General features: G+C 41.0%; 1 protein-coding gene across 1 annotated transcript in view; it reads left to right on the forward strand.

Moving 5' to 3' along the window:
* Positions 1-5,195, forward strand: part of C4H14orf132 (chromosome 4 C14orf132 homolog) — a 40,618-nt gene extending 35,423 nt beyond the window's left edge. The window contains exon 2 of the mRNA XM_054200831.1: positions 1,613-5,195. Within this exon, the coding sequence (XP_054056806.1) occupies positions 1,613-1,837 (225 nt within the window). The 3' untranslated portion in view covers positions 1,838-5,195. The remainder of the gene's footprint in view (positions 1-1,612) is intronic.
* Positions 5,196-12,381: the final 7,186 nt, after the last annotated feature.

The following is a 12,381-nucleotide window of genomic DNA, read 5'->3' on the forward strand; positions in this document are numbered from 1 at the left end:
TTTAAATGTCGTCTAGTCCAGCCCCCTGCCATGAGCAGGGACATCTTCAACTAGATCAGGTTGCTCAGAGCCCCGTCCAACCTGACCTTGAATGTTTCCAGGGATGGGGCATCTACCACCTCTCTGGGCAACCTGAGCCTGTGTTTCACCACCCTCATTTTAAAAAATTTCTTCCTTGTATCTAGTCTAAATATACCCTCTTTTAGTTTAAAACCATTACCCCTTGTCCTATTGCAGCAGGCCCTGATAAAAAGCCTGTCCCCATCTTTCTTAAAAGCCCTCTTTAAGTACTGAAAGGCTGCAACAAGGTCTCCCTGGAGACTTCTCTTCTGCAGGCTGAACAACAAACAACCCCAACTCTCTCAGCCTGTCTTCATAGGAGAGGTGTTCCAGCCCTCTAATTATTTTTGTGGCCCTCCTCTGGACCTGTTCCAACAGGTGCATGTCTTTCCTGGGCTGAGGGCTCCAGAGCTGGATGCCGTACTCCAGGTGGGGTCTCACCAGAGCAGAGTAGAGGGGCAGAATCACCTCCCTCCACCTGCTGGCCATGAAACAATGTCCTCTACTTGCATGAGACTGTGGAGCCTGGACTCGGTGAGCCAGGGGAAACTCTTCCAGATATGCATTCCCAAACATACAAGGGACAAGGATGGAAGCAAAAAGCTTTTCTATGAACCTTTTTTTAAGTAGTAGACAGTCTTAGCACTGCAATAGGTATCCTTCTCTTTCCTGAACGAGGAATCCATACCTTTGCAGAAGATGTGATTTTACACATTTATGTAGAGGATAAAATAGTTGTTGAATCATGAATAATATGTATTGTGATCTAGGATGAAGTTGGGAAGACAATTGGAACCTGTATAAGGACAAGGTTAAATGATTCCTTTTTTCTTTAACTTTTCCATGTTCCTGTATTGAATAACGTGTGTCTTACTAAGAACTTTTCCTGGTACCACTGAGAAATCCATTAAGAGCACCAAAGAAACTCTGTCCGTCCCAGGAGGAGGAAGTCCCCCCCAGTGGGGTGGGAGAAGTGTTGGAAATCCTATGCAATGGTGTGTTTTGCAAGTGAAGTTAGTGCACTGAGTACATTCCACCTATTTTACAGTAAGAACTCCTGCGATTCATGTGTTTCTGCATGATCTCTACATAAAGCAAAGGTTCACTTCTGAGTGGCGCATAAAAGAAGAATATATTCTGTGCATCGCATCCTCACTGTGCTTGCTTGATGCCTTAAGGCAGTATGGTACCATTGCTGGTAGTCACAAAACAATCATGTTTGCTGTAAACTTACATTTTAGTATGTGAGGGCTTTATGGATAGCTGTATTTCTTCTTTCTAAGTGCGTATAATTACTTAGGCTGACTTGGAGCCTAATGTAATATGAATATTACATGTAATATACGTAGGTTTTCTGCAATAATATTGATTGTAACAGAAATGGAAGAAATAGTGTAATGTGTCTGTGGTATTCCTTACAGATTAGCACCACGTTCATGAAATCTCAGTAATTTTGCGTGTTTGCTAGTGGTTAGTCTTTTGTAATGACTTTGGGACAAAGCAAATACAGATATTGGTCTTCAATCTAATTTTGCTATATCTTTCTTCCCAGCTTCCTGTTATGGGAGGAGCCTTTATGGACTCACCCAACGAGGACTTTAGTACAGAGTACTCCTTGTTTAACTCATCAGCCAACGTCCACGCAGCTTCTTCCATGCAGAATCCACCAGAAGAGACATCCCGGTCTTCAAACGATGCCATATTGTTATGGATTGCAATAATAGCAACAATTGGAAATATCGTGGTTGTGGGAGTGGTGTATGCCTTCACCTTCTAGGATGACTGTCCCTCCAAACGCTGAAAGAGAGGAAAACTGCAAAAGTATTTGTCCTGTGTATGTATGTATGTGTGTATATATACATGTATATCTATATAAATACATATAGGTAGGGACTTTGTTGATTAAGTGCTGCCACAATCATGGAAATGAAATGCAAGTTAATCACCTTAAATCTTGATGCCAGAAAGTTTGGATGCAATTGCAAATTGTATGCAGGTGAGAGCTTTCATTGAGAATGGAGCCAATACCCGTTTTGTATAGAAATGTAATAAGAGAGAGACGACTGTGGGTATAGTAAATACAAAGAGAAAGTGAGATTTATATAGAAAGTGCTTATTTTCTACTGTTTAGATTTTTCTAGCAGCTCTTCTGCATTTTGTCAGCTTTTTTGTGCATTTTTTTACTGTGGTATAATGTTCTATGAAATTGTTCTATGTCATATTTGCTGGACATTTTAGTTTTCCAGATGGACTAAGTGGTCGCCATTGGCTCAGTTCTGACGAAGTACACGTTCTTCGTGCGTGAGTCTTGAGCACGTGCATACTCTAGGCTGTGTTCAAATCATGAGTCTTAAAAGCTATGATGGCCAGACGCACGCTATCTAACACCTGCCTTCCAGTATCAATTACTGGATCTAATAATCTATGTGTTGATGCTAACCCTGTTTGCAGGAGGAGGAGCAGCTATTGCACAGCGTGGCTGGTCTGCAGAACCTCTGCGCTCCAGAGAAGGACGTGTTAAACGGAACAGCGGCAAAAGCTCCCATTTCTGTCTAGAGGTACTGGATTGCAGGGACAACAGTGGTTTGTAGATGTGTCCCTTTCAGGAAAACAAAGGCCAAATACCATGCTTTTCAGCTCATTTCACTGAAATCCGGATTTCCCACAGCAGCCATAAGCTTATTGGTGTATCAAAAGAACGTGGGGAAATTGTGAAGCCTAATTAACAGTGAAGGATGAAAGCAAGACTGGACACTTCTGTGCTTGTGAGGGAGTGAGTGCAAGGGTCAGGTGTGTCCTGGAGTAGAAACAGCACCAAAAAAAGGTAGTAAGTGACAGACATGCAAGTGCTTGTGTCTCTGGGTTCTGATGAGGCTCCTGGAAGTGATTTTTATATAGCCGATTATCTCAATTTATACTCCGATTATCATTTGGATTTGTTCTGTTGAGCGAGAACATTTTCACCACCTTGTTTCCATGAGCAGTTCCTTTTTAAGGGCTGTATCTTTTCAAAACAAGCTGTAGCTTTCCTTATTCCAGAGATTATAAAATCTTGAGGGAAGGAAAAAAAACAAAACAAAACAAAACACAAATATACAAAATGTATGCACTTTGAGAGTAGTAGATTCTTCCTCTCTGTCTGCATGTACTGTATAGGTTTTCTGTGTCATACAGCTACTACCCTAATTCCAGAAAGCCTTGTCTGCAGAAACAGAGACTATTTTTGACGCTTGCCTGCCACTGAGCTTGAGGCTGGACTGAGATGCTGAATTTATATTTCATATATATATTTCTTTTATATTTAAACCGTTTTTCCTGCAGGGCTGGTGGACAGTTACTTGAATCAAAGCAGCGTGTCCCAAATCAGTATTTATAACTACTCAATAGTCACCGTAGATTTTTTTTTTTTTTTCCTACTCCATGAACTGGCCTTTACAGCTGGGAAGGATGCAAACAGAGCTAGCAGGGGGGAGGAAAGAAACTAAGTTGTCTTGAGGATGAGACATACAATGACAACTCACTTGAGGAACTGAGCTTCTGTGTGTGTAGTTATGGCCCTGTTGGGACACAGGGTTTTGTGAAGATGGTTAAGGACAGACAAGATCTGTGCTGGGAAAACATTTGAGAAGCCCAGTTCTGGAAGATCAGCGGGACAGTAAGCAAATTTTGTCTAATAAAATAGCTGTAGCCTTAAGAATGGTATAAAAAATATGATTTTCACTGTCCTAAAGTAACTATTTGTTCATTCACAGGCAAAGGATAATAAAAAACGGGAGCTGCATAAGTTGTGTACCTTTCCTGTTTTTCACTCCTCTCTCTCTCTCTGAGCAGAAAGCAAGCTGTTAAGTGAGGTGGGAAGGCTGCAGAGAAGCTTCCAACACAGAAACGAGCAAGGTCTGGTATATAAACATGTAGGACCCATGGAAATATTGCTTAATGTGATGTACTGTCCCCAACCATTTTCTGATACTCTGTTGCCTTTGTAACTGTATCAATTACTCGTGGACTTCAGTGTTTCTGTAGGCTCTCTAGTTATGCCAGATCTTGCAAGCAGTGGTTTTGCGTGAAGAGGAAAACATTTCCACCATGATTAAAACCAGTTTGACAGTATGGTATCTGCCCAATGGGATTATTGTACTGCTTAATGGATTTTTCCAGCAGACTGCTTTGTTTAAATTTCTTAGAATATTAATCCAAATGCAATTAGCAAAGTTTGTATCTCTTTCCCAAAGAGCTGGACTGAATTCTTCACCCATGAAAAGCATTAGAGCAGGAACAGCAAAGAACCACCACTCTGCTAATGAAACCGAGTGACACTTTTGTGTTGCTTTTCTCAAAGAAAGTAAGTGCCCTACTTTCATGTGAAATTGCTAGTAGTAGCAGGAGTGTTGGAAAACAATGAGTTCTGCCTCCCTCATCCAGATCATCCTCATACATATTTTCAGCGTTAGAGGCAGAGTTGTCAAGAAGGTCCAGACAGAACTTTAATTAAAGTAATTGGCTTGACAGGGTGACATGGCAAACTGGGTGCACGCAGCAAGTGCAGGCATCTCCTGTCTTGTAGTTAAAGACACTGACTGTGTAGCTTCTGTGTTGAGAAAAAATGATGCAGATGCAAGAATGCTGCATGCAAGAGGCTGTAGAGAATGTTGTCAGGTGTATTAAAGATCCCTAAGTTGCAGTGGGCAGAGCTGGTAGTGGATGAATGGTGGATGTTTCATAGGTATGGTCCTGTGAAAGGTGTTACTGCCTCTGTATGTGGGCATATGTTATAGTCTGAACTGTCAGTGCAGTGTGACTTGGAGCACTGTAGCTTCTCCTTTCCTTGGAGCCAGGCAGTTGGATAACTGCTGTCACTCACTGAGGGGTGACGAGGAAGCCCAAACGCATTCCCCAGAGCTGTTCTCTGAAACTCTTCTGTAAAAGCAGAAGAGCGCTCTGTGCTTTGCTGAGCACTTTGTGTATGAGCATGAGAGCAGGATTGCACCTACAGAAGATCTATGCTTTAAATAAAAGCATCTAGCACAGATAAGTTACAAGATCCTGATTGGTGTTTGCTCTGTAGTAGACAAAGCAAAACACTTTCTATATGCAGTGCTAGACCCCTAGCTGTGTTGTAAGCATCATTGTGCAAACACAAAAAGCAATACTGTATGTGCTCTGCAAAGTTATTAATGAGCCATGAGAAGCAGGTAGACAAACTGGATGCCCTAATGCATCTCTTCTAGCCATGGCCTCTGGGGATTGATAGCAACATATCAAATAATTGAACTGTCTCTTAAGAATTTTTTTTGCTCTAAGCAGCCAGCAGCTTGACACAGCAGCTTTGCAGCCACCGCAGCAAAGAGACTAAAAGCTGAACGGTTATGGAGGTAGGTGCAAAGGCACTGTAGATAAAAGAACAAGGTAGGGAAACTCACACAGCTACTCCTGGTTTATTTTTACCTGCAGCACTAGGAGTCTGTGCTTGTCCACAGCATTAACATCCTCCTAAAATAAAATGAGGGAGGAGGATGTATTTCTGCGTCAACACACTTGCAAAACGGAACAACAGATTTTGAAACTGGTGCAACAGTAGCACAGAGACTCATCTGCTACAAATAATGTATTTAGCCATTTAAGTGGGCAAGCAAGCTGTAGATACCTCAGAAGCAATGAGACCCCCTCTCCAAAATCCTTGTTTGCAATAGGACGTGAGGGCAGTTGGCATCCCACCAAACTGCTGCGCAGCCTGTAATAACATGTCCCAAATCAAGAGTGAATAGAAGCAGCCAGCCATTATAGTCTTATCCTGTACATCAATTTGAAGATAAAGGGAAAATGTGCCTTTGTGTCTGGGACCAAACAAACACAGGAGTCTTTAGTCTATAGGTTGTTATCTATTTTTGTCTATTATTAGAAGCTTTCGTTTTGCAATTCTCAAACAATTCCAGTTGTTAATGTCTTCACATTTCTCTGCAGGCTGCTGAGAGTTATTAATTTCACATAGCTCTGTCCATTTATCTGTTGTAATTTTACTGTGTTTCCTGTGGCTAATCACAGAGCAGAATCTGGAAAATTACTCTTTTTAAGGATGGTTTCCATTATTCAGAGAAATAGGCCAAAAATCAGAATCCCAGATCAAAATGCTTCTGTGCTTTCAGAGCATTCAGAGCTCTGGAGAATTGGATTTCATCTGATTAATGTGCAGAAAGGAAAAGGGCATTCAGGTCCCTAGTGATAATGTCAGACATCAGGGTTCTGACAGGCAGAGCTGAGCGCTTCATTACCTCCTGCTCTGCCCCTCTGAGCCCTGCTGTCCTGTGTCCAACACAGCCCGAGCTTAAGTAAGTGAACTAACCACCAGGTACAGCATGTCCCTCCTCGTCTTACAGCTTGCTAATCCTCAGGGAAACAAGTGCATTTGTTCCATTCACAGAAGAAGAGCCAGAGATCAATATTCTGCTAGGGTATATTGTTGGTAAACTGGTCTGCCACCCATAAGGTAAAGGTAGGGATGTTTTCACAGGTAGTTAGCCCTCTGCCCCTGAGCTGGGAACATCCTGAAGAAATCAACGCATCCTGAGCCCTTGAAGTCTCCTGCTGCCCTTGATCTGACACTAACTATTTGCATTTTCTCATAGCTTTTGTATTTTCTCTTTGTCTTTTAACCTATCATTCAAACTCAAACAGTGAAAATGAAGTCATCGCTATGCTCTTCTCTGGACGTGTAGGGAAATCCTAACACCTAGGGACCAACTATGTCCACTGTTACTTTTTGGCCCTTCAGGCACAAAGGAGGAGGAAAGCGTCCGATTGTCTACCCAGGAGAATATGTGCCTTTGCAGAAAAAAAATGCATGGCAATTTTATCTCATTCTGGCCTGTACCAGAGTATTTACGCTGAGACAACATGACCAGACCTATTTTTGCAGTAACCTGTTTTGAGAATTACAGCAACACAGCCAGGAACTGGAAAAGAAAACCACCCTGATGATAACACAAACCTGTCACATATCTCATCATCTTGATGACGTGCCTCTGAAGGCAGGTTTACCTGAGTGTCATAGGCAGGCTTGATCCGCTGGTTACTGAGGCAAATGCCCTTTTGTACGAGCACATATTGGTCTCCATCTTTTCAGGAAGTCTTCGGAGCATTGTGCCACCCATGCTCTCTTTCCTGATCAGCCTGATAGCAAAGGTATTTTTCAGTTGTAGAAAATACTCGAAAAGCTTTCCTTGTTAGTAGAATACGTGCAAGATTTACTTTCCAAAGCTCTGCTCTGCTTAGTCTCCCTGCAAAAGCAAAAACCACCTAGTTTTTGTAAGCATAATGAGTCAAGTATCGTCTGTACAGTAGCATCATCTCATTTAAATCTATTGCTTTATACCAGTAGAGCTCAAAGAGGAATCTTACTCTTACCCAGACTTCAAAAAGGCTGAGAACAGAGACAAGTTGCTCCTCAAGAATGTCTCAGGAGTCACTACCTGATCCTTTAGGCTACATCATTCCTCAATCCTCCCCAGAGTACCCCGATGTGAACTTGCATCCATCCTTTAAAACCCTTATCACCACCATTTGTCTCTACACCTTCATTTTATTTCTCCCTTTATCTTCTGTGTATTCTTTTCGTTCCCTGGTATCAGAGCATGTGAGCGTTTGGAAGCCAGCAATGTTCTTCTGCCCTTCTTAACCACCTCCTTGACTGCCTTTCACTGACAGTAATGTCAGTGATAAGTCAGGACTTATCACAGTAAGTACAAAGATCAGTGGTATAAGGTCTCTTCCTGTAGGAAGATATTAAACATTATCTGCCTTAGCAAACCGCAAAGTGTTTCCGCCAAGCAGAAGAGTAAGATGTGGCCATGAATCTTGCTAACTGTATTGTCAGTACCCATATGACCCAAAGCACCTTTTAGAAACTCAGATTTTATAAATATACTGCACTGTTCTTGCAGTCAGCTTTTACCAAGCTTTCCTCAACCCAAAGTCCCAGTCAGAATCGGTGGTAATGCACTTGGGGGTGGGGCAAGGGGAGTGGAAGTGCCATATGCAGGAGACTCGAAAAGCTCCATGTGACTTGTTGTAGGGTCAAGGCCATTAACCACAAGCCTAATTCAGTGAAGAAAAATGACCACAATGTGCTATGCCATGGGTATTTCAAATCTAGTCACACCTGTAGTTCTCAGATGCACAGCCAAGCTGCCGTGGCCAGATTGCACGTTTCTGAGTCTCGTTGTCAGCAAAAGGAGGTGTGTTCCTCAGCCAGAACCTCACAAGTCCCCCTCACAAGTCCCTGCTTGTTCTGGTATGGTTTTGGAGCTTCCTGAGCTGCACTCATTAAGGTGAGTGGGAGTTCAGTCCCACTAATGAGCAAGTAAGATTGAACTGTTTACAGATCTAGGCCTAAAACTCTTTTCAGTTACTTGCCTTCATAAGGATACTCAAAGTTCCCGAGGCTGTGAGCTGCTCTATCCAGAGGGACCTTTGCCTCCACCTGGAGTCAACTGGACTAATAACACTTCTTTTACACTTCTGACGTCTGCTTCAGTGGATCAGTTTGCAGGACTAGCTCTGGGTTGCTGCCGTTTTATTTTAAATATATCTAAAGATGTCCATAATTTCCTAATCAAAAGGAAGAAAGAAAGCAGAACACTGTATTTTTTTAAATGAGAAGAGAAGGTAATAAAAAAACAAGTCTGAATATTTTGATAGATATGCTGGAAGGGTATATAACGTAGCAAACAGTTGCACTATTTTTTCTATTGTCTGAGCACCTAACCTGAGAAATATTTGTTCTTTCTCTAACTAAGAACTCTTTCAGTTCTGAAGTTACAAAGTTTGGAAGGAGTGGAGTGCAAAGCCCCAATGAAACTTTAAAATAATGTAAATAACTCCAGTAGCTAGCTGTGCAAGGTAGCCTATAACATTTGTTTTGCAGTTATCTCAAATATCGCCTGGTTGTTGGGGTTTTTTTTTTCCAAAATAAGCTAAATAGTGACACTTCTGAAAGCATCTGTACTTCATGCAAAAATCACAGTCATGGAAATAACATCCTTCAGCTCATGTAAAACAGCTTTACAGGAGCCCTTTAATATGCACTGCTATTTTTCTTAATATTCCTTGACAATTTAATTCTCTTGTGCTTTCTCTCTGCTACCCTGTTTTGTACACTAACAGGTTCGCAGGACTTCTCTGTATTGTTTTTGTAATAGATGGGTTAGTTTAAAGAAAAACCTTTACTCTTGTAATAATCGTTCTTGAAATGTGGATCTCTATCTGTAAAGAGAAAAACAACTTTTAAAATGCCCTCTGTTTTCTCTAAGTTTACTGTAATTAGCAAGTTTAGTTAACAGAAATGTAGTCTTTTAAGCTCCTGTTATATTCTTTTCTGGTTATTGACTGCTTTCACTATGTGCGTACTTAGTACTGGTTCCTTCTTTTACTATGGTGAAAATGACAAGTTTTGTTAATATCGGATGGAAATTGTGTTTTTGGATAAAGTTCTTCAAATTGATGGCAGCGTGTGGTTTTTCATTTTATTGTCAGTTTACTTGACAGCATTTAGAAGCCTGTAAATGCAGTTATTTAATTATTACCGCCAGGGATAGACTGACACTAATAATTTGTTGCAATTCACAAATCTACATGATTTGTCAAGCCTTTGGAATCCGTCTCTATTGCATATGTGGCACAAACCAAACACCACAGCTGTTTCTACAGAAATGGATTCACCTGCTCTCAAAGCCCAAGAAGTGCCTCAAACACATCTTGGAGCCAGAAAAAAAGATGTCTCAACTTCTTCAAACCTAAGCTCAGAAGCCCTTATAGACCATGAACCCCTGTGAGGTTGCTCTCTCACAGTTCTCTCTTCAGTTTGTCACTGGGAACAGTTTGGCATGGGACACTCCTGTCCCAGGGCAGCCATTCCGAGGACTTTTGGGGACTCAGACCTCACTGTAGGATGTTCAGCCAGATTCATAAAGACAAAGAGTGGCAAGAGGAAGAAAGGAAAACATCTGGCTTTCCTGATGCAATACAGCATGTAGATTATCACATGCTTTATGATTTTTTGAGGCGAGTATGTTCAGATCTACTGAGGGAATGACAAAAGGATGTGCTAAGTAAGTGACCCCTCGTGCACAATTTTAAATATAACTTTGACTTACCTTTGAACGAATGAAACTCAGAACGTCACAAAGCTGCATGCGCTGATCCTGATAGCGAGTCTGACAAAAATTCATTAAGAAAAAAAATAAAAATCAGACCTGTTTTCTTCTAGTCCCAATCTTTATCAGTTTAGCAACGTAACATGTCCCAGAGTTCTCCCATCAGAACGTAAGGGAGTGCAGTTGCTACACTACAGCAATATCTAATTGGAATTCACTTTTCCATTGCAGCTATGGAGTCATACAGATCTCAATTCTGTTAGTTTCTAAATTCTGCACAATAATTAGAAATGTGAATAAATTAGAAATGGAAGAGAATGTTCTGTTGAACAGTCAAGGAGGAAGAACATCAGTCATTTAAAGATTTAGCTATGGGTGTTCAGACTAACGAAATCAGCTGAAACTGTTGGCACTATTTTCTTGCACAGTGTTATCTACATAAACAAAGTGGATGCTAATGCCTACTAATGTAAATTATTTGTAGTGAGACTAACAAAGATCATCAGTCTTTTAGCCCAAGAGACCCTGTCCGCTATAGCATTTCAGCTGCCATATTTTGCTTTGCCTAATGCTACGTTACAGTTTTCTTTAGGATAAAGAGTAATTCAAGTATTTTGGAATGACTGAGTGACTTCCCTGCGTTAACTGCAGCCTGCACCTGCTTTATACTGAGCTTGATGAACCACCTCTATAAACAGCCTGCTATCCATTGCATTGCCTGCCCTGATGAAAGGAACATCGAAACCAAGCAGGAGCTTGCCTTTTTCTTCGAGTTCTTATGAGATGCTGCAGTGTTTCCGAAAGGCAGCGGGCTGAGAATGCCATGCTATGAAATTGCCAGCTGAGGTGGCGTGCAGGTACCAGCACAGCGACTCTGCCTCCGCCATGGGGCTCCGTCCTTCTCCGGCACCGGCCAGCAGGAGTCAATTAATGCCCTTTTTCTGTAAACGTTTCATTTTGAGCTAATTAATGACGTTTCTTGTAAAGACTTTATTTTGAGCTAAGCAAGTCATCCACAAAGTTGCACCTTATAATTCTTTGGACTTCATGATCTTAAAGGTCCCTTCCAACCTAGATGATTCTAATTCTGAATACATCACATCAATCAATTCCCGTTTTTCCTTTAGATACTCTGATAATCCTTGCCCATTAGAGGCAAGAAGGATGCTCCTGTTATGAAGGGGTTTTTTCCTTGTCATTTCTGTTTTGAATTACAAAAGTTTTATGCCTGCAGATGTTAGCTGGGTACAGAAACAGGGTTTATTGGTCTGTGAATATCCCTAGTGACCCCTTAAAGGCTAGGTAGAGTGATTTATTACTCCCTGGGCCTCCAGTGCGGCAAACAATTTTAAACAGACACTTTTGTTTTCTCAGCAGCTCAGCTCTTCTTCCAGGCACCTGAGTATTTGTGGTGGTGTGTTTTTTTTTTTTCATTTGGGGATTTTTTTTAATCTTTCTACTCTTTCATTTCTTACTCTGTGCTAATACCCAAACTCTTTTGATCTCTGGCAATATTTATTGCTTGGAAAGATTTGGGGTAAATATTCCTCAAAAGTCCTCTATGAGAACAGCTGATGCACAGAAAATATTTACAAAGTATTTACTTCCCTCATCTTGTAAATCAAAGTACCCATTAATTCCTTTGAAGGTTTCTTACTTTTGCTTCTTTTAGAAGTTTATATGACCACACCAGTTTCTCTTAGCTGTTCTAGTATCTATACTCTGTGCAACCTTCCCTAGTAATTTCTGCTTACTATTTACTGATTTAATTTTGTTTCAGTTGGGCCCCATCTTCTGATGTACATTATGATTGGAGTCTCCTAAAGTCAAACTCAAACCTTGACCATGTAAGAATTTCCCTTACCTTCTCATTTCCTTTGTAGTTCAAGGATGTGTAGGTCCTGATTCTTAAAGCTGTTGTCCCAGGTTGCCTCGCTTCTGATTGTAGGATACTCTAGATTAAACCTTAATTTTTCCTTCTTCCAACTGCAATCCAGAATTCCTATTCTTCAGGCAATTTCGGGGAAAAAAAAAAAAAAAGACAAAAAACCAAACAAGCGAATATAAAACCTACAATATTTTGTCCTATTTCAGAATGGTTTTGTTTAGCTTCAATTCTACCTGTAAGATGTTAAGACATCTATGATGTGACAAGAATTGGGACATTTTTGGT

The sequence above is a fragment of the Rissa tridactyla genome, chromosome 4, assembly GCF_028500815.1.
Source record: "Rissa tridactyla isolate bRisTri1 chromosome 4, bRisTri1.patW.cur.20221130, whole genome shotgun sequence".
Classification (NCBI taxonomy): domain Eukaryota; kingdom Metazoa; phylum Chordata; class Aves; order Charadriiformes; family Laridae; genus Rissa; species Rissa tridactyla.